The sequence below is a fragment of the Ochotona princeps genome, chromosome 30 (assembly GCF_030435755.1).
Source record: "Ochotona princeps isolate mOchPri1 chromosome 30, mOchPri1.hap1, whole genome shotgun sequence".
Lineage (NCBI taxonomy): Eukaryota > Metazoa > Chordata > Mammalia > Lagomorpha > Ochotonidae > Ochotona > Ochotona princeps.
The window spans coordinates 19205768-19229900 of record NC_080861.1 but is presented as its reverse complement, the minus strand read 5'-3'; the positions used below and the strand labels follow the sequence as shown (position 1 = coordinate 19229900).

General features: G+C 51.4%; 1 protein-coding gene across 1 annotated transcript in view; it reads right to left on the bottom strand.

Annotated features, from left to right (window-relative positions):
• The window catches only part of ITGA9 (integrin subunit alpha 9), a 238213-nt gene that overhangs the window by 185072 nt on the left and 29008 nt on the right, over positions 1-24133 (bottom strand). Inside the window, exons 5-8 of the mRNA XM_058657132.1 lie at positions 18174-18241; positions 8446-8575; positions 5228-5313; positions 3098-3166 (exon numbers count right to left, since the gene is read on the bottom strand). Of these exons, the coding sequence (XP_058513115.1) occupies positions 3098-3166; positions 5228-5313; positions 8446-8575; positions 18174-18241 (353 nt within the window). The remainder of the gene's footprint in view (positions 1-3097; positions 3167-5227; positions 5314-8445; positions 8576-18173; positions 18242-24133) is intronic.

Genomic DNA, 24133 nt, shown 5'->3' with positions numbered 1-24133 from the left:
ATGGATTTGTAGCAGCGTACACGCCACCCTGCACCTCGCTCTATTCTCAGGCCAGGAACAGCGGCTAGGAGCTCTCACAATGCCAACTGGTGGCACAGCCACCGGGAAAGCCTGCTTGCTCCAGTGTGCTGTGCTCGTGAGCTCCCACGTTTGGACATAATGTACAGTAAATGCATCTTGGACCTCCCAGTACTTGCAGTGTACAATGGGTCAATGGGCAACACAGGGAGCATCTGTGTTGGTTCTTTTGTCGTCATAGCTTATGGCACACTCATTCTTTTGAATCTGGGGTCTCCAGCCAAACAAGTGATACAGCAGGTGTAAGAAAAGAAATAGTGGTGCAAGCGTGCTTGCAGGTGGACCGTGAGTGACAGCAGAGAACGGTAGAGATCCTGGCAAATGGCAGCTCACAGGCCCTGCTCAAGCAGTGCCGCACAACCAACTTCAGCTAGCCGTACCCAAGGGGAAGAGTAAACAGGAGGCAGCCGATCCTCCCACTTCCCCAGGGAACCTCCAAACCTAACATGTTATTGCAAGTACCTGGTTTTTAAATGCTAATATCTGTCACTGACAGGACACATGCAACATGCTGCAGGCTCCATCTTCGCCAGTTTTGCCATTTCTAATTTTTCTTTAAATATGCTTAAGTGCTATCTTTTTAAAATAAATCTTTTCAGATAAGAGGGCTCTGGCTTTGTGAAGACGAACAAGCTTGTCTTTGATTGTTGCAGTGAGCTAGCTGCTGACGCAGAGAGAGGCAGGGACTGCTATAATCTGTTTCCTGCAGGGACCCTGGCACAGAAGGGCTTTGTAGGGGCAGCTCGGAACTCCTCCCCGAGCTGCCCATCATGTGCCAAAGCCGCTGCTCGGCCCCGCGCAAGAAGAGCACGGGCAAGGTTTGGCATCACAAAGGCCAGGAAGGACACAAACCCAGTGGCCAGCCACCCATTCAGTGGCCCTGTCAACCTCACCCACATTGGTGCTTTCATTAAAAATAACCACAAAGTCCTTAAAAGCAAATCCATGGCTGCTCTCCCTGGCCGGGCATTGTGGAACTGTTTGCTTCTTTCCAATGGGCTATTTAACTTGGCATCACTAGTGATGTTAAATCAAAACTTCCCAAACATGAAGCTTCCTATCTTGCTTTTGAAGCCCATTAATCCCATAAAACCCCAGGATGGCAATAACTTGCTCTTAGGAGAGGGTGCCTTGGTCAGAGCTCCCCACGACCACCCTAGAAGTATGGGCTGTGTGCCTGAGGTAGTGTGGGAGTGGTACAGGTACTGGTGATCCCTCATATACACTGCTTGAAGGACATCAACCAGAAAAGTTCAGAATTGGGTAGTTTGCATTTGGTTGGCTTTTTCTTTTTTCTTTTTCTTTTTTTTTTTTTTTTTTTGTCCTAGGTGGAAACCAGGATACAGAATCATGTGGCCAAATTCTAGCCAAAGGAAAGCCGACATGAATACCAGTAGAAAGTTGGGGGTTGCTGAGTTAAAACTCTGCCTTCTGTGTGCCATCCCGGATACAGGGCAAGCAAAGGCATCCTGGTAACCCGAAGTATCTCACGTCCTCTCCCTAAGAGGTAATACAGAAGTCAGAACTCAGACTGCCTCACTTCCACCCTCGCCCCCGGGGGAAAGCAGAACCAGAAACAGAAAGTGAGACAATGGCCTGTTTCAGAAAGATGATGTTGGGGTGGCGGGGTATGGGGGTGCTCTGGGAGACATTGTGGGAAGGACCTGCAAGTGAGAAAGTCATGAGGGAAAAGCAAAAACAAAGGGTGACCTCAGGTTGGGGTGGGAACCCCCAAGAAGAGGCCCCATGGCCTTGGAGCCTGATAAGATGGCTAGGCTCTCCCGGTGTCTTGCCCCAACACGGACACTCACCGGCATGGAACTACAAGAAGCTGGGACAGGTAGGTTCCAGGGTCCCCCGACCACTCCACATCACCCTCTCTCCCATGTATTACCACGGATCCTGAACAGCCTGGGTTGGGGAGGGCAGGAGACACATTGAGTATTCAAACCAAGCAGATCTTAAGAAGACAAGAAGGAATAAGTCCACCTTGTGAATGACACCAGGAGGTATGAACTGGGCTGAACCCAGCACAGGCAGGGAGATGGAGGTTAGGAGGCACAGCTGCAGCTAAACACAGATGCTCAGGAAGGAGCAGCAGGTGTGTGCTTTGTAAGGAACCCTTCACTTCACACCTCCCATTGTGGAAACATTTGTGGAGTGGAGTTTGCTGACACCATACACACTCACCCACTGATGACCTTCTAGAGAAAGGTCTACGGTTTTAGACACCCAGCGGGTGATATGAATGGGTTCAGCCTGTTCTGCCCCCCACCTATGCCAAATGTATGCCAGTGGGTTTCTCCCTCTGGCCTGGTCTGGGTTGCTCCCTATCATGGTTTTTGCGCTCACCTGTAGGGACTGTGTCCCGACAGAGGAGTTTCCCAAGGGTGCTATTGTTAGCCACAAAGTCTAGAGATGAAGGATGTGAAAAGTGCTCAAAGCTCTATTTATGAGTGACTCGGCATACCCAACATGAATACGTGGAACGATGCACGGACAGGGACAGATGGGGGCCTGGGGAAGGAACAGCCTCTCTCCTGCTGTCTGAGGGCAGTGTCATGACAAAGCAGCCCCCAGCACTCTCCTGTCTGCTTCGGGCTCCTTCCACACTGTCAGCATCCTGTGCTTCCTCCCAGAGCCCACTGAGGTCTCCACTAAGACAAGCATCCAAAGTCCTCCCTCCTGCCCAACAAACCAGAAAACCTCAACGCAGGGAGGACCAGGCAATTTCAGCCAAGCAATCCTGAGGTTCACACCCACTGCGAGCTGGCTGATAAGCCCATAAAGATGGGGCTGAATAGTCCAAGGACTCATCTTCCTACACACCACCTCATAAAAGAAGCAGGCACCCCAGGAAACCTGCAGACTTCAAAACACTGCTGAGAAGGTCGGCACGGACAAGACCACCAAACCAACCTGAAACCTTTGCATCAAACTCCGGGAAAGCGGTAACTGACTCCCACCTGGTCCCAGCCCTCAAACAAAAACCAGTTTCTTTTTCTCCCAAGAAGCTCACCTTTTTGCCCGCCGCCTGAAAAATCTTGATTAGGGTTCCAGACCTTCGATCAGCTCTGAAGATATAAACCTAGGGAAGGAAGAAAAAGATCCAGTTAGGATGGAAGCCAAGATGGGCAACAATAGCTTGTTCTTGCTTGTTCTGTGCAAGCCAGGCACAAGGCAGGTGTGTGGACTGCAGCTGCTACACAAGGCAAAAGGCAGCCTGGTCTGATGTTCCCAACTCCTTCCTTCACTCCTGAGGCTGGGGCCCCCTGCTCCTGTATCACAACCTGTATGGAAGCCACCTACAAGGAGACCCTTGGATGCTTCCACAACACTAGCACAATTCAACCTTGAACTCTTTGCTTCATTCCCACTAGGCAGAGCTTTCTCAGGTATCACAATATAGGACAGTGGTTTTCCAAAATGACCCTCTGCCCTTGGTAGAGGAGTACATGGAAAGGTGTGTACTTGTTTGGGAAACACGGAGGTAAGCATCAGATAAGCCACTTGGCTATGGGTCTTCACATCACTCTACTGAGTACGTGCAAACTTAAAACTCTCTGTTTCACCAATGGCTACTTGTGTTCCACTTCCTGAATGTACTGGATCATAGAAGTTCTTTTTCAAGTAACATCTTACAGAAAAAGGTCCCCTGAGAACTGGAGGAGGACTCTCCACTCTGGAGTTCCTGATGGCCACATTCCCAGAGCCACTGGCTTGCCCATCATGTTCTTTGATAAACCTGGACTCAGGGTCCCCTGGGGTTTGCTCAGTCAGTGACACACCTCTGGCCTTGAGACCAACAGCAGTGACACAGTCAGCTCAATCATCAGAAAACAAGAGTACAGGTGGGACTCCTGGCCATGCTGGGAACTACCAAGCCAAGCACTCTGGCCAGGGCCAGAGCCATGCCCAGAAACACACAGTTCCCCTGAGTGCTGGATGACACCACCAATGTAGGGACAGCCTTCGGCTCCCTGTCTTCCAGGATTCGGACCCCCTGCCTTGTTCCTGAAGTTCCTGGAGTTCATCTGCACAACCCACACACCCCAACTCTCTCTGCTCAGTTCCCTGTCTGGCTTCATTTCCTAAGATTCTAGTTTCACAAAGCCTGCCAGAGCGTGGAGGAAGATGCACACAGCTCCATGCAGACGGGTGGGCTGCAGACCCCAACAGCTGTCTGGGGGGAGCCCCACTGGCCTCACGCACAGGCCTCACTTCGCTGCCTCATCATCCCTACATCCTGCCTGATGGTTCCAGTTCATGGTGCTCTCAGCCATCCAGGCTGCCCCAGAATCCAGAGTTCACTTCTGTGAGCCCTGGGAGATATGGCCAGACCCTAAAACACATCTATCCCTCCCAGCTTGGGCCTGAAGCACTTCCCTCTGCTCGACTCTTCCCAACAGACAACCCAGAGACTTTGTTAAAAATACAGATGCCTAGCCTGTGCATGCCCACCCCATTCTGAACCCCTGAATGCTGAAATAAAAACTCAGTAGTCACGGTTCTTTGTCACCCCAGCCGCTGGAGGCCAGGACCCTCTCCCTGCAAGGTCTCAGATGGCCATAGATCTATGAGGGCTGTCCAATACTCAAGTGGTTCCTCTAGGGAAAACCCAACCATACATTCCCAGTTCAGCCCAGTCTTGAGCCAGTCTTGGGATTCCAATGTTCCTTCTGAAAATCTGGAAGAAATAAGTGTGAGAATAACTGAGGCCATAACTACAGTCCTTAAGGCTCTCTGGGCTTGACTTGGCCCCAAGAAGACAAAGCCAAATGTGGGGAAGACTTGGAAGATGACAGGGCCTTGAACCTGGACTGTGATAAACATCAATCTCTTGAAGGGTGCCATGATGCCAGGGGTCAGTCTAATGACTCTCTCTCTCTCTCTCTCTCTCTCTCTCTCTCTAACACACACACACACACACACACACACACACACACACACACACACACACACACACAGAGTCAGCAGTGAGGAACTTCAGCCAAGAATGGAGAGTGTGAGCAGCATTTACATGCAGAGCATCCTGGACAGGTCTCGCTTTTCTAGCAGTCACTGGCAGCAAGGTAAGGCTGGAGAAACTGAGCAACCTTCTACCATGGGGACCAACCCCACCAGCCACCCCACAGCCCTTGGCCCTCACCTTTCCCACGCCTTCATCCTGCGGGGCACCTCCTACCACGTCGGTTGTGGATGGGTGAGAGAAGTGGCCAGCCGTCACCGCGTAGCCTGAACAGGATGGGCAGGAACCAGGGATGGGAAAGAAAGTCAGGGAAGAAACACATCCATCAGAGGAAGAAGTGTCTGAGTGTATCCTTCTCTCTAGTGATGCTGCGCCCATCCTGGGGGAACCAAGGGCAGCTGTTCGTCTTCTCCGGCTGCAGAGAAAGCCTCGGAGGCAGGAGAGAGCACCTTCTGGGGGGCCCCTCGGGATGCAACTAAAGAATCACTATCCCTAAAGGTTCCCTCCTGCCACAACCAATGCTGGTGGCCATTATCATGATCTCTATTATTGTTTGTTAGGTTTGCTATTGCTGGAACTGTAACACAACATCTGTGCTTTTCTCCATGCTGCTGAGCAGTCGGTGTCACTGTTGCTGAGCGTGCTCCAGGAGATAACCATGGTGCAGCATTTAGTCTCCTGCTGTTGGGCACTCAGGTACGCTGCATGGAATCCAGGGCTAAGAGTCAACTTGCTATGCACAAGTCTTTGTATGCCAGTATCTCTTTCACTCAAACAGCTGTAAAAAGGAGGTTGATTCTCCTCTTTTCTAGATTTAGAAGAGCCACACATGGTTAAGCAGCATGCCCAGAATCACATAGCAGATTCACAGCCAACCAGTGGCCCTCCAGAGCCCTGGCTGATAACCATGTTCTCATCCTCATTCTAAAGCAATGGTGAACACAAGGGCCAGCACAGCACACCAAGTCTTCGTCTGTAGCGCCAGCAACCCATACAGGTACAGGTTCATGTCCAGGCTGCCCCATTTCTGATCCAGCATCTCTGCTGATGGCCTGGAAAAGCAGCAGAGCTTGGCTCAAGTCCTTAGGAGCCTATACCTATGTGAGAAGCCTGGAAGAAGCTCTTGGCTTCTGCATTGGACCAGCACAGATCTGGCCATTGTGCCCAGCTGGAGAGTGAACCAGCAAACAGAAAATCCCTGTCTTTCTCTGTCTATCCTCTCTCTGTTATAACTCTGCCTTTCTAATATAAACAAGCAAATAAGCCTTTGGATGGCTGGATGCGCAGGGGGAGAGAGAGACTGCCAGCCACAGGCTTTAAAGGCAAAAGAGATCCGTAAACAAAAGCAAAAGCAGCACCTGATCTGTATGCCTCCTGCTTTCAAGCACCCTGTTGGGAGTTCTGCTCCTGTCAGCCTTAGACGGGCTGCCACGCATTCCCCACACTCCACGCTGTGTTGATAAGCTGGGATGACAACACATGCCCGTGACCACCCTCAGGCCAAAGCTCTCAGTGCCGAAGGCAAGGAGAGCCTCAGCCAAGCTCAGAGGATGCCAGCAGTCCCCACAGTAGAGTGTGGCCTCCATGATGCTGCGAGAAGCCACTGGCCTGGAGGGCTGAAGGCTGGGTCACAGAGTCTTATGCTGTCACTCAAATCACCTTCCTCCTACCTTCTCCTCACTGCCACTCAGTGGGCATGTGCGGAGTTCCCACTACACGCCACGCCTTGGAAATGTGAGACCCACCCTTGGGAGGGGCAGGGCCACAGGCACAGGTGCTGTCTCAGTGGTTCCTCCAGTCGAGAGGAACTCCACACTTCAGATTCTGGACCACCGTCTGCCACCACCAAGCCACGAAACATCAGCAAGATACGCTTCTTTCCGGGTCAGTCTCTTTAAGTACAACAGGTGAATCTAAGGCTGGCACAGGAAGTGAAAGGAACTGTGCTTAGATGCATAGCTTGACCTAGGGCAGATGCTGAGTAAATCCGAGCATGCAGGAGCTGGGGGAGTAGCCAGCACCCTAAAGATTCACAGGAAGACTCATGACTGGGCCCCACAGAACAGGCCAAAGGAAGTTAGCTACTTCCTACCACCACCTAACTAGAAACTTCTTGTGAGGCTCCGTTACCGACACAAGCAAAGGCAGCTCATCTCTGTTCTTAAATGGGCAGTGTCTGGTCCCTGCCTCACCACTGGGAAGGACTGCTACACTATGTCTTCCTTTTTCTAGCAGTTTGGAAAGGTAGAGAAAAATTAGAGGAATCTTTCCATGTTTAGTGTGTGTGTGTGTTTGGACAGAGAGAAGCAACCAGGAGAGCTCTCACCTGTTAGTTCACTCCCCAAACTCCCACAACAGCCAGGATCGGCCAGGCTGAAACCACATGAGCAGCAAGAACTTAGATACTGCAGCCAATAGGGATGCCTTCCAGATTCTGACTTAGCAGGAAGCGAGAGCCAAGGACCTGAGTTGGGCATCGAACTCAGGTCCAATATGGTGTACATGACCAGTGACTTCAAATGTTAGGCCAAACCACCGCCCTTCCGATCTGTTCCTTCAACTTCACCGTTAGATTGCCCTCTGTCCTGACAATTTCGAGTCTTAGGATAATGAGTCTTGTACCCAGGAAGTAGAGACCCTGTCCCCCACTCTCCCCCAAAAAGCCAGGGTTTTCTTGTATTCCTTTAGTGAACCTGAGTAACTGCTAAAATAAGGAAGTGAAATAATAAAATGCTCGCGTCTCTTGAGATGTAAGTGTTGGACGTTTCACTGAACTTCCAAGTTTTAACTTGGTTCCCTCCTATGACTCCCCCTCTACTTTCATTTATTTATTTTTAATAATCTTACTTAGTTACTTGGGGTACAAAGGGTCAAGGGCTACAGGAAAGTGGGTAATGGCATTGTTTTCATACTAATATCATCAGTTTTTTTCCCCCTGTATCTGGGGTCAGGAGAGAAACAAAGGGAGAAGCCCCATCCAGCCTCCCACCCATCCCAGGTCCCCGATGCGAGGCACACTCTGAGGATCCTGCTCTGAGGGTCCTGCTCAAGCAGTTTTGATAGTTCAACAGTTCTGAATTGCTGTCAATCTTGCCATTCCAATCGCGATGAAACCTATTCAGAATCCACTGGCTGACATAGTCTCTTCATGGTTGGGGTTCTGAGACCAGCAGCTCAGTTGGAGGGATCTCCAAAGAAACTTCATCTGAGATGATCCCAAAGCTGATGATTTCCCCTCTACTTTCCATGTGTCGGGGGACTAGACGACAAACGCATTGCTAAGTAGAACAAGAGGTGCAAAACTAGCTCTTCCTTCCGCCAACAACGCACTCATTTGTGAATATGGAGAAACTCGCTCCTCTTCCCTTACTTCTTCCCTGTCATCTCCTGGTACTCACCCAGGTAGGTGTACCGCCTGCTCATGATGACTTCATCATTCAGCTTGAAGTAGGTGTTGTCCGTCAGGTTCAGCACTTTGACTGTCCCAGCCCAGTAAAAGGAGCCCGGGGCACCCATCACCACCAACTCCTGCCAAACAAGGAACCCAAAGGTTAACAAGGACAAAAGCAGAGGCAGGATGCAATGAGAAACTCAGGCATAGCCAACCCTGAACAAAAGCAGAGACACTACACCAAGCAAGAATTCAAAAACAAACGTACCAGGTTCTTATGGACTCTCTTACACAAACAGGATTACTGATGCCGAGGATACAACAAGGACTGAACAAGGTGGCAGGGTGACACATCAGGTTCCCTCTCTGACCCAGAGAGGCCACACCTACTTACACTGCTGCAACTATACACCAGGATCAAAGAGGAAATGGAAAACACATGGCATTGTAGAATATCAAAACTCCAAGGAACTATGCTCAAAAAAAAAAAAAAAAAAGGCGGAAATGCCCCATGGCCTGGACCTGAGCTATCACCCAGCAACTACACCTGCCTACCCCACAGCAAGTTGGAGCCAGTGAGCACAGTCAGCGGTGCCAAAACAGTCTACCAGGGCAAGCCCTGCAGTCCACACAGGACCATCCTCCAGGAACCTGGGTCCAGAGCACAGCTCAGGGGCTCCCTGCTCCACTGCAGACTCAGAACAAAGGTCCAGAGGCCAGAGTGGTCCATGAAATGAAAATAAATCACGGGCTATAAGACGGGACTCTTACAAGCAGCCTCAATGTCACCAAAGGTCCTCCATGTTTACATGTGGGCAAGACGGTCAACAGGCCTGAAAGCACACTACATTGCAAACCATGCGATGACCACAGGCATGATAACCCTAAATGCCCCCACAGGAGTTCATGACTCAAGTAGTTGGCGCAGACATGTGCGTGACTTCACTCACAGCTGAGATGCTGAGAACATCCTGAAGACTCAACAACAGGGCTTCTAAACAGCCCTCTCAGCATCCATGCAGCATCAAAAATTCTGCAGCCCATCCACAGCACTGAGGGACAGTCATAAAGTGCTTTCAAGTTCAAAAGGGATACCAAGCAGTATGGGTGCTACAATCACGTTTTGTGAAAGAAAAGAAAAAATGTGGGGTTGGTGCTGTGACGCTGCAGGTAAAGCTGCCACCTACAAAACCAGTATCCCATATGGGCACCGGTTCGAGTCCTGGCATCTGCACTTACAACCCAGCTACCTGCTAATGTGCCTGAGAAAGCAGAAGAAAGAGGTTCAAATGTTTGGGTCCCTGCATTCACATCCTTGCTCCCAGCTGTGGTCTGGCCCAACCCTGGTTGTAGCAGCCATTTAGGGAGTAAACCAAAAGATGGAAGATCTTTCTCTCTGCCTGTCTCTGCTCTCTCTGCATAGCTCTGCCTTTCTAATACATAAATCACTTATTTAAAAAGTGAGAACAGAAAGACCTGGAGGATAAATCCCATGGCATGGATGCGCTTCTCACACTGAATGATGGGATTACAGGAATCCTTTCTGCTTCCTACCCCCAAAGTTTATTTTATTTGTGTTTTTTGCAATTCTAGAACATATTGTTTCCCAAGAGCACAGGGCTCTGGCAAAAACCCAACATGTCAACTCTTCCAGCTAGACAAAGTTCCCTTCCTGCCACTGCGCCCCCGACCCTCTCAGCGGACTCTAGTTTTGTACGCACACTCCGCTCTCCCTGTGCCCTCGCTGCAATGCCCCCACACTGGATGCCGCTGTGATCTTTTCTCAATCTGCAACACTCAGCTGAATCTTACACAAAGTGCCATCGGAGGAAAAGAGAACATATGGCAAGTCTGCTTATACAAAATTCCAGAATGAGTAAAAAGAATCTATGGTGACAGAAGTCAGAACCATGCTCTCTGGGGGTTCAGAGGGGGGCACTGCCAGCCAAGGGGTGTGAGGAACTTTCTAGAGTGATGACTGGAATGTCCTGGTCTTGACTGAGGTTGCAGTCACACAGGTGTACACATTTGTCAAAGCTTACCCACCTCTGCATGCTACATACTGCCTTGTACTGTACGACTTACTGACTGTAACATGGTTGATTTTTTTAAACATGATTTATTTTACTTGAAAGTCACAGAGGCAGAGACAGAGAGAGATTTTCCATTTTCTGATTCACTCTCCACATCATCTCAATGGCCAGAGCTGAGTTGACCCAGAGCTGGGAGGCAGGAACTTCTCCTAGGGCTTGCATGTGGGTGCAGGGGCCCAAGCACTTGGGTCAGCTCTCACAGCTTCCCCGGCCCATTAGCAAGGAGCTGCATCAGAGGAGGAGCCGCCGTCACTTGAAGCATCACCTATATGAGATGCCAGCACTCCAGGCAGAGGATCAACCTGATGAGCCATTGCGTTGCCTCAACAAGCTTGTTATTAAAAAAAAAAAAAAATCAGCATTCAAATGAGAACATCATCTCACAACTGCAGAGCAGCTGGTGAAGCTGATGTCCCACAAACACTGAAAGGAAACCCCCACCAGGCCCAGGCCACAAAGCCCCCAGGTCTGCTCAATGTCTTTGGCCAAGGCTTCTGGGCCTCCTTCCCCAAGCGCAATAAAAAGAATGCATCAACATTTGTTTAATGAAAATCATTCATATTTCACCCAACAACGTACCCTGCAACTGTGTATGAGACCATAGGGACAGAGATAAAGCATTCCTTTGGGTGACATCCTTGGGGTGTGGTGACATGGGAGTATGCAAACTATGACATAAATAGCTTTATCCCAAAGGGTTGAAATGACAAAACAGGGAGGCCATACAGCCTTGGGGGTGGGCATTCATTTGTTCTCCTGTCACCTGTGAGGGACACCACTGTGTCTGGAAGGGTGTGACAAAGACAGTGAGCAGTGCCTCAGAAGTTTAAGCTTGGAGAGGACTCTGCAGTCAGGGTGCAGAGATGAGGGGCCCTGCTGGACACCAACAGCATCCGCACCCAGTACCAGTGGTACGTGGGGCCAGCAGTTTCCACCTGCAACTGTCCACAAGCCACAGCTCCAAGCCTCAGCCTAAACAGGACAGCGAGGGCTCTGCAAGACGTAGATGTGGAACCCTGACATCTTCATCAATCCCAGCACCAGCCAGGCCCAGCTCTGCCCAGCTTCTCAGGTGACATGGGGCATGGTCAAGGTGGGCTGGCTGCTGACAGACAAGCTGCTGTGTGAGGATTCAGATTAGAGCAGAACGAAAGTTGAAAGATGCTCTCTCGAAGGCCATGGAAGATCTTAATTCCGATCTGTTTTCAGTCCTGTGAAAGCTCCCAACTTTGGCCACCTCATATTCCCGTCTGCCCAAATGTCACACATAGAAATGCTAACTGGAGTCACAACCACGCCACCCAAGTCCCCACCAGCGGTCACCAGGAAGGCTTCTCCCTAAGAGCAGACTTTGCACAGCAGGGGCACCTCAGCAAGGTACTGCGAGTGGATGGGAGTTGGCAGTGGGGGTCCTAGGCCGTGGTGAACCCCCAGCGTCCACCTTGGGGTCTCCAGGCTCCTCCAATGCCAGCAGCAGTGTCCACATCACTCTGTCCTTCCAGTCTGATAGAGAAAGCTCCCGGATACTGGCCCTGCTCCTGGGGCTCCCCACAACCCAGAGAGATTTGAGACCCTTGGGGCACTGACCTTCTAGTTCCCCAATGCCAGAACACTCTGGGGCAACATGGTCATGGCCAGAAGGTCAGAGAGGCCAATGACTGTATGGCCTGATGAATGGACAGACTGGCTCCCAGCAAAGGCAGGCCCATAAGAGGAAGTCAGCTAGAGGGCAAGGGGGAGGGAAGCATCCCCCATTTGGCTCCCAACCCCTGCAGCCACATTTTCTGCTCAGCTGAAGTCCTAGAATTGGGAGGAGGGAGACAACGAGTTCAAAGACCTCCAGTTCAAGGAGGCCAAAAGCCTGGGAACCAAAGCTGAGACCAAAGCCACTTGGGCCAGGAGACAGTGGTCTGGGGTCAACCGATGGGGCAGCAGTTCGAGGGGCTGCCTTCTTACCAACTGCCTCCCCTCCCACCCTATCCCACCCCAGCCTAGCCCTAGGCTTCTGCATCCACAGGGTCCCATCAGCATACCCCAAACCTCTGCTAGGTGCTAGAGTTCCAGCAGGCCCCTTGCACCTCTCAGAGCTTCCCTCCTCCAACACACACGTGCACGTGCGCACACACACACCACCCCTCCCCGATGCCTCCAAGCCTCCTGCCAGCCTCACTGACTTGCCAGGGGCTGGGGCCACAGTGACAGCTCCCTCCCAGGTGCTATGTCACCAGTACCTCTCAGTCCCAATTTCTACGGAGAGCCCACCTTCTGCTCCTTCCAAAGACATGCACACCCCCAGCCCTGTCTAGGCACATACCCCTCTGAGAGCTTCCAGCAAGCGTCAGCCCTAAGCTCCCGCACTCAGAAGACGCATTCAGAGAAGGCCAAGTCTCCAGTATCAGGTATCTTGCACTCTGCAGCAGATCCCTTCCTGTAGCTCCTTCTCAAGGCAACCAGCACTCTCCAGAAACCTGGCTCTCAGCCTGCTTCCCCTGCTCCCCAGAGCTCCAGTCACCGCCCCCTTTTTCCTGATCCCTCATCCATCATTCAGGTGTCCCTGAAGCATCAGCCTAGCCTGCCCACGTGCATGGCTGGGACACAGCACAGCCTCCAATCTGGCCTGGCCCTTTCCCCAAGTGCCAGGCAGGCTCAGCTTCAAAAGCCTTCCCAACCACACTGCTGTCCACTACATCAGTCACTTGCAGGCACACTGGGCCACTGCTCCCACAGCAGGAACAACAGCCGCACCAGTTATACCACCTGATTCTTCCTGAGAGGGAACCAGGCAGATGTTGCGCATGGCCAATGGAGTTTCAAATCCATGATGAGAAGAAAAAAATCACCTGACCACCCAGCTAGATACCCAGTGAAACAATGAGGTTACTTTACATCATACAGTATATATTTTTAAAAAGTCTAGGGGCCAACTGGCTAAGTACCTTCAAGGAACCACCTCCCATATGGGCGCCAGTTTGTGTCCCAGCTGCTCCACTCCCCATCAGCTTTCTGCCTGCGGCCTAGGAAAGCAGCAGAGGATGGTCCAAAGCCTTGGGACCCTGCAGCCACGTAAAAAACCTGGAAGAAGCTCCTGGCTCCTTGTTTCAGATTGGCTCAACTCCAGCTGTTGCAGCCACTTGAGGAGTGAACCAGCTGACAGAAGATATTTCTGTCTCTCTTTCTGTGAATCTTTCGGATAAAAATAAGTAAATATTTTTTTTAAATGTTAAAAAAAAATTCCAAAAGAATTAACAATGCAAATTTTTTTTTTAAAAAAGTGATCGGTCCTGGCCAAGAGCTCCAAGAGAGAAGCACCCTACGGATTGCTCCCCCACCTCCCATCACTGGACTGGGCTGGGGGAGTCCCTCGGGACGGATTGAGTGCCTCTACCCTTGGACTCCTGGAGCCCTTTTCACTGTGGGCTGCTTTCTTTTCGCCCTAGCTCAGGCCTCACTGTGCCGGCCCCACCTCAGTGATTGGATGGTGACTGTCGCCTCAGGGAGGCCAGAACCCCACTGCCACCTGCCAGAGGAGCCCCCAGGCCAACCCTACAGAGGAAAAGAGGCACAGCACTTAGGGAGAAACCCTGCTGATGCTGCGCAGGTGTGGCTGGGCTGGGCAGCATGGCAGAGGCCGGCAGGAGCTGAGGGCCAGAAGTGATGGGGTCTGCAGACGTCCACTGAATACAGGTGAATATTTTGTTGTCAAGGAGAAAGTACCCTTCCTAAGTCAAGTAAGTTTCTAGAATCCCAAAGGACTGATTCAACCAATCCAAAAGGTTTCATACCAGCACCATAAAGACGACATGAACAACTTAAATGACGAGAAATACACCAATGGAAAATCTGTAACACACATAAGGAGTCAGTGACCAGTGCTAAAAAACAAATGAAACCAGAATATAAAATACAGATCAGTAAAACAACGAAACAACAACACAAAACTACAACAAGCTAAGAACATAAGCAAGCAATTTCCAGAAAGCCAAACACAAACGACTAACAGTTGATAAGGATATTAGACGATACTATTAATCAGGGAGTAGGACATTAGAGCTAACTGTTAACATGTCATAAGACAACACGCGATGGATGAACTGGAAAACCGCCAAGTGGGAACTCTCTCTGGTATGCAAGTTGCCAGTGGGGGGGGTCTAACCCCCCAACTTCAGAGCTCCTCAGCTGAGGAGTTAAGATGCCACCTACCACACCAGCTTCCCGGACCACAGCAGCAGCCCAAGTCCTGGCTGCCCCATTTCTGATCCAGTCCCCTGCTAACATGCCACAGAACGCGGAGGGAGATGGGTCCCTGGGAGATGTGCTCAGAGCTCCAGGTTCCTGGCTGACCCAGGCCTGCCCAGTGAGGCCATTTGGGAAGTGAACCAGCAGATAATGTGTCCTCCCTCCAACCGACACACAACTCTATCCCTAGCTTTTCCAATGAGTTTGTTCCAAAAGCAGCCCCGAGTCACGGGGACTGGAGACTGTGAGCAGACAGGGTTGGCGAGGCCAGGAAACAGCTGAGACTGAAAAGGTAGGACAGCCTGCGAGGCGACGGGGCAGGTGTCAAACCTTTACTCCCAGTGGGATGGAAAGTCACAGGGGCCCTGAGTTCACTTTCATTTTCTCAGGGATGCTGCTGGCCACCACGCGGGACCTGTCCACAACCCAGTAAGGTGGAAGCAGCAACAGGGACTCTGCAATGGGTTGGCGGCAGCATGATGTGACAGAGACATGTGGGGTAGCAGAGGACATGGACAGAAAATTTGTGTGGTGGGTACAGGATAGGGGACTGGATTGCTGGGTGCTGGCAGCAGAGTAAGGCAGGCAAAGGGTCAGGTTTTGGTCTCAACAGTGAGGATGAGAGGAGGTGCCATGTCCAGGGCCTGGCATGGAATTCTGAGCAGAGCGGAATGTCACAGAAATGAGTTGGGAGTGAATGGAAACAGTAAGAATGGTTGATAGGGAGGGACGCACTTGAGAGGGAGGTCTGTCACACTCCTTGGTTTGCAAGTAAATGATGGCAAATGTCTCCTTTCTACCCTCTCCTTGCAGCTGCTGAAGACACTGTGAGAACCCACCCACCATCTTCCTCCTCCTTGAGCTTAAATGGCAGACAGTAGCATCCTCCAGGTACTGCTGGGACAACAGCTCACTGTTTGGCATGAGCCCCTGCCCCTCCTCTGCTCTGCTCACACCAGAGAATGCAAGCGGTGACCCTGGAGAGCCAGCCCCAAAGGCCGAGGCTTGTCGGAGTGGGGGCTTTTAATCGTCCATGGACTGTGAAAGCTTGGGGTCAGAGTAACACGAGGGATGCTGGAAGATCTCTTAGGCTATGGTGCACAAGACGCAAGGGCAAAGAATGGGCGCATGGGTCAGGAATGGCTGATTATGAAAATATTCTGAAACAGTGCGGGGGTGACAGCAATCATGCTGTGTCTGCACAGAACACCACGGAGCCACACACCATAAAACAGTCACGCTGGGGCATGTTCTATCAGCGCATTTTGTTTGTTTTTGTTTTTAAATGGACTACAGGAGACAGGCTGGGGACCAGTGTATAATGATGTTGATGATGACAGCCTTTTTGGAAGAAGACTGCTGACAATCAAAGTCATGAGGTCACAAAAGCTGGGTACAGGGTGTGGGGGGATATATGTTTTGGAAGTTTAAAAAACAAGACTTTAGGGCCTGGCGTGATGGCCTAGCGGCTGCATCCTTGGCTTGCAACTGCCACTTTGTGTCTCGGGTGCTCCACTTCTCATCCAGCTCCCTGCTTGAGGCCTGGGAAGACAGTGAGGGATGGCCCAAAGCCTTGGGACCCAACACCCATATGGGAGACCCAGAAGAAGCTCCTGACTCCTAACTCCTGGCTTTAGATCAGCTCAGCTCCAATCATTGTAGCCACTTGGGGAGTAAACCAGCAGATGGAAGGTCTTTCTCTCCGTCTCTCCTGCCTGTAAATCTGGCTTTCCAATAAAAATACATAAATCTTTATTTAAAAAAAGACTTTAAGGAGCCACAGTTTTGAATCAAAAAGGTAACCTTCCACCTGCAAATGCCAAGACCCCATATGGGTGCTAGTTCATGTCTTGGCTACTCTGCTTCCTATCCAGCTCCAAGCTTGTGGCCTGGGAAGGCAGTGGAGGATGACCCAAGTCCTTGGAACCCTCCACCCAGTTGCAAGACCCAGAAAAAGCTCCTGATTCCTGGCTTCAAAACTGGCTAAACTCCAGCCATTGCAGCCATTTTGGAAGTAAACCAATGGATGGAAGATCTCTGTGTGTGTGTCTCTCCTTCTCTCTCTATAACTCTGGCTTTCAAATAAAATTGAAAACAGGGGAACAAAGCAGCCTCTCTTTTTTTGCCGATGAACTAGAGGAGGAGTGAACAGCATCTTCTTGTGTTCTGCATAATTAAATGGATGCTGGTGTCACAAGAAGCCTAGTCTGACACTTTGCATGCAGCAAGGGTCACAGAAATCTTAAGAAATGACAGGTGAAATGAAGGGCAGCAGTCCTGGGTGGGCATCTGGGTGAAGAGGCCACCCACTGCACACCTAGCTTCAGCTCCCAATCCCAGCCCCCTGCTAACGTAGGCCTTGGAAGGCAGCCAGTGCTGGCACAAGTGATCGAATACCTGCCACCCACATGAGAAACCTAGACAGCATTTCTGATGCCCAACGGGCAGCTTGGTCCCAGCAGTAGCCCTTATGGGTGCATTGGGGAAATGAACCAGCAAACTGCAGACCTCTCTCTCTCTCTCTCTCTCCCTCTGTAACTCTGCCTTTCAAATAAAAAGAATAAACTGAATCTTGAAAGACAGGAAGGAAGGGACTTCTCCAAGGGTGGGCACTGTGGCACAGTGAACTAAGCTGCGGCTCGAGATGCAGCATTCCCCTATCAGAACCCTTATTCCAGGCCTGGCTGCTTGACCTGTGACCCAGCTCCTTGCTAACCCGCCTGCAAGCCAGCAGCTGAAAACTCCAGTGCTTAAACACCTGCCACTCACGTGAGAAACCCAGACGGAGTTCTTGGCTCCTTGCTTCAGCCTGGCCTGGCTCAGCCCTGCTTGTTGCAAGCATTTAGGCAGCAAACCAATGAATGGAAAGTCCATCTCTCTCCTTCTCTGTCTCTCTCTAACCCTCCTTCCCTTCCCTGGGACAGGCCTTTCAGAGGGAAATAAACATTTTAAAAATGTCCGTGCAACTCAAGGCCAGGCTATTGCTGCCAAGGCACAGGGGCAGGGGCCCGCACAGGTTTTCAGCACATAGGACTGGATCAGAGGCACAGAGCAAGAACAGAAAGCAGGGTGAGGCTTCATGTTCACACTGCCCACAGCCAGGCATTAGGCTCACCTGGGCCCCTCGTTTGCTCAACTCCTTCCATGTCCCCATAGAAATCTCCCAATGAGCTGGCCCAGGCCACTCTACCCAGTGGTCTCTGGCCAGCTGGTTCCCCTACTCCCTCCATCACCCAACCCACACATGGATAAACGACTTTCCCCAACGTGTGAGGACCACAATATGCCCACTCAGGTCTCGGGTGTCTAGAACAGAAGCCAGATCTCCAACGCTGGCCCAAAACACACGAGGCCAGGAAACAAGCACCCCCAAGGGAAGAGACGCACCCACAGTGCTGGCACCCACCTCGGTGCAGAAGCCCGCGATCCCCGCCTGGCAGGAGCCGTGTTCCTCTCCATACTTCTTCTTGTACTCTAGAGGGGAGGGAGGAAAGACAGCAAACCTCAGCATGCCAGTGTGTGCCAGTCGCACATGAGCAGCTGGCCACCACCCCACGGTCACTGCAGGATGTCGTCCAGCCTGGGAGCAGCATGGAAGGGAAGTGTCAAGAAGTCAATTGACTTCTAAACTCCAGGGCCCCAGTGCCATCAGGAAGGGAGGCTGGCAGGTGACCCATTTACTCTCCAATCCTGCAGGGGAGGAAGGGAGGCAGCCACAGCAGTTAAGCGGGAGGGCTGGGGACAATTGTGTCACTGACTTCAGAAAGGATAGAGCCCATTGAGCTACAAGCATGATGCAGAACTGGAATGATGTGGCTGTCTCCCCGAAGACACCTGACTCAGTCACAGGTGCCATACCTCCTCTGGCCAACTAGAAGGGTACTACTGTTCATCAGAGCTTTAGAAGCAGGGCTGCCTGGGCAGGTGGGCGGGCTGACAGGAGCCCATGGCTGCACAAGGGATGGCATTGCCCAGCCATGCCTCATGCTGATGCCTCCTTCTTGTGTGGGAGGAAGGTGATAGGATGTCCCAAGGCCAGAAGCAAACAAGGGGTCCACTGCATTCTTCCAGCATCTCTTGACTCTCAACATTCCCGCCTACCACACAGACATGTTGGGTCACTGCTGTTTATTTTTAAGTTGGTCAAGAAGCAGCAGGAAGCTTGTGACAAAAGTTAGCAAGTGCTGGCCGCTGCGTTAAGTGTTTCTACACATACCATTTCATTCAGCATCCTATCCCTGTGCCTGGGAAATCACATCCATCCGCAGATTAAAAGGTGAGGATGAACTGTGGTTATGCAACAAGGTGGAGGAATCCACCATGGTGGGAGGGTTTGGGGAGGGGTGGGGAGAATCCAAGTACCTATGAAACTGTGTCACATAATACAATGTAATTAATGAATTAAAAATAATAAATAAATAAAAAAATAAAATGAAAAAAAAAAAGGTGAGGATGGGGAGGCTTGGTGAGGTGACAGGTACAGCTCAAGGCTGCACAGCTTCCTCCCTAGGACGCCCTGGTGTGTGGGTCACTCAGTCACCCAGGGCTGCTGGCCAGTCTCTATAGCGCCCTTCAAAGGCAACACGTTTATTTTTGAAACACAAAATAAATAATACAAAGGAACAATGCAACTGCAATTGCAACACAGCGCCACTTCCTGCGGCTCAGAATCTACTCCAGGCTGAGGGAGAGAGGGCCCTAGGGATGCAGGATAATTCAGTTTCTAACAACACTCCCCGCAGACCTAGTAACACGTTCCAGTAAGTGGCCATTAGCTGGCCGCTGAATGACAACAGAATGTCGACCGGGTGAGTTCTCTTCCGTGGGAGGGCACTCAGTCCCTCCAGCCCCACTCTGGTGTTCTAAGAATTCCTTGCCTACCTGAAGCAGCCCAGTGAGTGACCAACAGAACTCATTTGTGCCTTGCAAGGTTTTATGCCAGGGCTGGGAGTGGAGCGGGATCAGGGGAGTGGGCAGAGCAGTGGGAAGGGATGGGTAGGTTGGAGAGAGGGGAAGGGAGGGCTTATAAACCATTTTATAAACCTCCCACATCAAACTGCATGATTGTGAGCATCAAACTGTCCCAACCCCAACACACAACTACAAACTAGACCTGGGAGGTCTGGCACAAAACCCATCTATCCCACTGCCTCTCTAGAACAACGTTAACATCAGAAATTCGGATCCCCAAAGCTGAATAAAACGGCTATGCCGGGCCACCTTAGCAACCGAGCCTCACAGGAATTCAGTAGCACTCCCATCTTTAAAGCACACAGTCTCTGGGTTGGTGATATGGTGCAGTGGGTTAAACGCTACCAGTATCCCGTATCTGAGCACAGTTTCTAAGCCCCAGTTTGAGTCCCAGATGCTCTGATCCCCATCCAACACCTTGCTAGTGTGTCACGGAGACAGCAGATGGCCCAGGTCCTTGGGTCCTGGAAGCCACAAGGGAGACCTGGATGGAGCTCCAGGCTCCTCCCCTGGCCATACTTGACTATTGTGGCTGCTTTGGGAGGAAACCAGGAGATGGAAAACATCCTCTTTTTCTCCCTCACCCTGCCTTTGGAAAGAAGGAAGGAAAACAGGGAGGGATGGAGGGAGGGGGGATGAAGGAAATATTTAAAAATAATTTTTTAAAAACCACTCTAAACAAACCATCTCAAGGTCTCTTAGTGCATGGTGACCAAACACTCAAGACATCAAACCCCAGTGCCTTTTCCAAACCTCTTCCTCCTCCAACTGCCATGGCCATTACCCTTGGAACAGCATCAAGGAGCTTTGTGGCAACCACAGCCTCTTTAGGGAGCGGGGAGCATTCCACTGCTGGCCCAAGCTCAAGGCCCTTACGGACACCCTTGCCTGGGTCAGCAGGAAGCACCACTTGGGGCCCAGCCCGCCCCGGCCAGGATGCCCCCACATGAGCTGTGCTGTGTGCTGGGGGACACACAGAGAAGTGGTCACCATCCCAAGCCTTGGTGTTCTCTAAGGCCAAGGTGCACATGTGCCCTCTTGGGGCATTCTCAGGCAAGCACACCAACAACGTGGGGTCCCTGGATGGTACCAACCACCTACACGTCCCCGTGGGAAGATAGGGCTGTTGCAACCCCTCATGATTCTGTCATGAGCCCCTACACATGAAGCAGGAGGCAGCTGCTCTGCTTCCTCCACCTCCCCCACCCTCTATATTCTACCCCAAGAAGACTCAGCTGCTCAACCTCTCATCCAGAAGACCATGCAGGTAAGGGCGAATGCCGCTCTCTCCTCCTCGCTCAGAGCCGACTCAGCACACACACACAAGGGGGAGGGTCTTCCTCTCAGGGATCCCCCCCACATCTCCCCACCCTTCCAGCCCTGTCGTGTCACTTCAGGTCTGGCAGGCTCCCTGAGCACCATCCCAGCCCTGCATGAAAGAGTCATGCTGTGGGTTCTGCACCTCCCAGAGGCCTAAGGTGTGAATGATGGCACAAACCAAGAGCCCACAGGATGGGCCTCCCGGGTGGTCGAGGCCTGACATAGGCTGGTTGGAGCAGGGGAAACACTGAGCATCCACACTGAGGCTCTCTGACTCTGCCCAACCCCGGGACAGCACTTCTGCCGGGGACCTCAGTGCCTGCCCTCCTCGGCATGGTGCTGCAGCATCGTCCCTATAACCCTCAGCCTGTGGTGACATCACACAAGCCACAGCAGCCCAGACCCCAGCTCCTAGCCCAGAGAGCCTTCTCCTCTTCCATACACCACACGCTCATGCGCCTACACCACACACATCAGACACATACACACGTGTACATGCAGACACACACATACCAGTCATCTACAAACACATGGACCAGGGACATACAGACACAACTCTACATAGGCACACACCACACCCACCAGCTATCTACACACACACAAACACACAATGTGTAAGCATGCATACACATACCAGCCATCTACACACACACGTGCAAGCATGCACACACACACACACATACACCAACCATCTACACACACCCATGCTCACTGTGCTGTGCCCTCAATGTCCACTGACCCTGACCAAGTGGGTTAACGGTCAGCCAAAGTGAGGAAAGTGAGGAAGGCACCACAGGTGAACTAATCCCTGGGCTTCTACACTGACCCACGACTGGCCAGAGCTCTGGGCTTTCCCAGACACACTGAGAGATTCCCCCAGGCCCTATACATATTTCTTAGTTTTGAATGCTAATCCCCTGGGCTAGGGACACCCTTGCTATTGTAAATATGATATCACCCCCCCCACAAAAAAACATAAAAATTGGAGCGGGCATTGTGACACAGTGAGTTAAGCTGTCACATACAATGTCCACATCCCAAATGGGCACAGGTTTGTCTCCTGGCTGCTTCGTTTCTGATCCACATTCCCGCTACTAGCCTAGGAAAAAGAGTAGAACATTCCCCAAGTGTGTGGGACCCTGTACTCGGTGGGAGACCTGGAAGATGCCCACACATGAGCCTTTCCTCCCACAAAGGCATACACAGTCAGTACCCCACATCTGCAAATTCAACCAGCTATGCAGTATACACTCTGGGAGCAGAAAGCGCATCTGTGTGAGACAGGTGCATACATCCCTGACCTGGGGGCAGACAGCAATGCGCATTGGACAGGTGTACATATCCCTTACCTGGGAGCAGACAGCGCATCTGTGTGGGACAGGCGCACATGTTCCTGACCTGGTTCCCTAATCAATGCAGCTGAACGGCTGTCCACACTCACTGCATTTCACGTGTGACAAGTCATCCCAAGATGATGGAACATACATGAGAGGGTGTACCTAGCTCCTACACAAATATTCTGCCCAGTCCCATGAAGAATCAGAGCATCCTCAGATTGGGGTAAATGCAGAACGAGCGTGGAACTAATTCCCACGCAAATATCACCTTAAGGCTTATTTTTTGAGATTTACTGATTTCCTTGAAAGGTAGCTTCAGAGAGAGGGAGGCGCAATGCGCGCTCGTGCACACACACACACACACACACACACACAGAAAAAAGAGAAAGAGAAAGCCTCCCATCTGCTGATTTACTCCGCAGGCATTCACGATGGCCATGCCAAGTCTAGGCTGAAACCAGGACCTGGGAGGCTTTCCCAGGTCTCCCACATGGGCGCGGGAGCCCAAGCGCTTGGCTCACCTTCCAGTTTATCCAACTGTGTTACAACACCATATAAGACCGATCAATTTAAAAAGCAGAGAAAAGTGAGAGAGCAAAAACATCTTCCATCTGCTGGTTTACTCCCCAAACGGCTCAACAGCCAGGCACATACGGGGTTGAAGGCCAAGGGCCAGGAACTACAACCCGGGTCTCCCGCTGGGTGTTGGCATTTTAATCACCCCCGTTGCCTGCAAGGATCCATTACAAGCAGCTGGATCAGCCATCCGGGACAAGAACCAGCTCTCCCATTTGGGATGTGGCAATTCCAGGTGGCAGATTAACATGCCGTATCACACTGCCTACCACAGCTCCCCGATACTGGGGGGCAGCAACTGCACACACAGTCAACCTAACCACTTATACCCTAAAACACTTGATTATAAAAAAACTTAGGGGGCTTAAAACCACCTTGATGCTGACAGTCTCAACCTGAGCCAGTCAGGCAGCCTGAACCACAAAGCTGCAGGAAGCAAGGCAGGCACAGAGGCCAGGGGCGGCCCCTACAGCGATCCCCAGATTCCAGCATCACTCGCCCTCCCTCCATAGAGAAGTCAGGAGGTGCAAGGTGGAGGGACCCAGCCTCCCACATCCCCAGGAATCGTTTTTCCTGTGCAAATACAAAGGCCTTGAGACCAGGCCCATGAGTGCCTCCTGTCCACTCACGATCCCAAATGCTCACAAGACCATGGCCCCCACAGAGGCCAGGACCTATTAGGCAGACAGAGCTACAGCACACCGGCTCTCTCTCTCGCTCCAGGATGTAGGGTAACAACTCCTAGGCATGCTGTGGCTCGCCTGACTCTGATCCACAGACAGGATCCTTGGAAGCAAAGGCTGGAGAGGAAGCACCCAGAGACCACCAGGAGGAACTGGGCAGAGATGGGAGATCCCAGTCACGGGTGGGTTTGAATTACGAGGCCTGCGCCACACGTTATTTCATAAAGTCACAGGGCCCCTCCATTCTAAAAATGGTAGTATTATGTTTGATGTAGTCACTGCTTTTATTTAATCCTCTCTAAACAGAAGGCAATTCAGAGAGGAAAAAAAAATGTATTGGTCTCCAAATGTTTGCCATCTGCAACTCCACTAATAAGTTTTAATGCGTTCAAGGTGGCCACTGATTGGGTGGGACCACTTCCTCTGCCCTTCCTAAAAACGCTGGACTGGAACTAAGCCACATGGAAACCAAGGTTTAC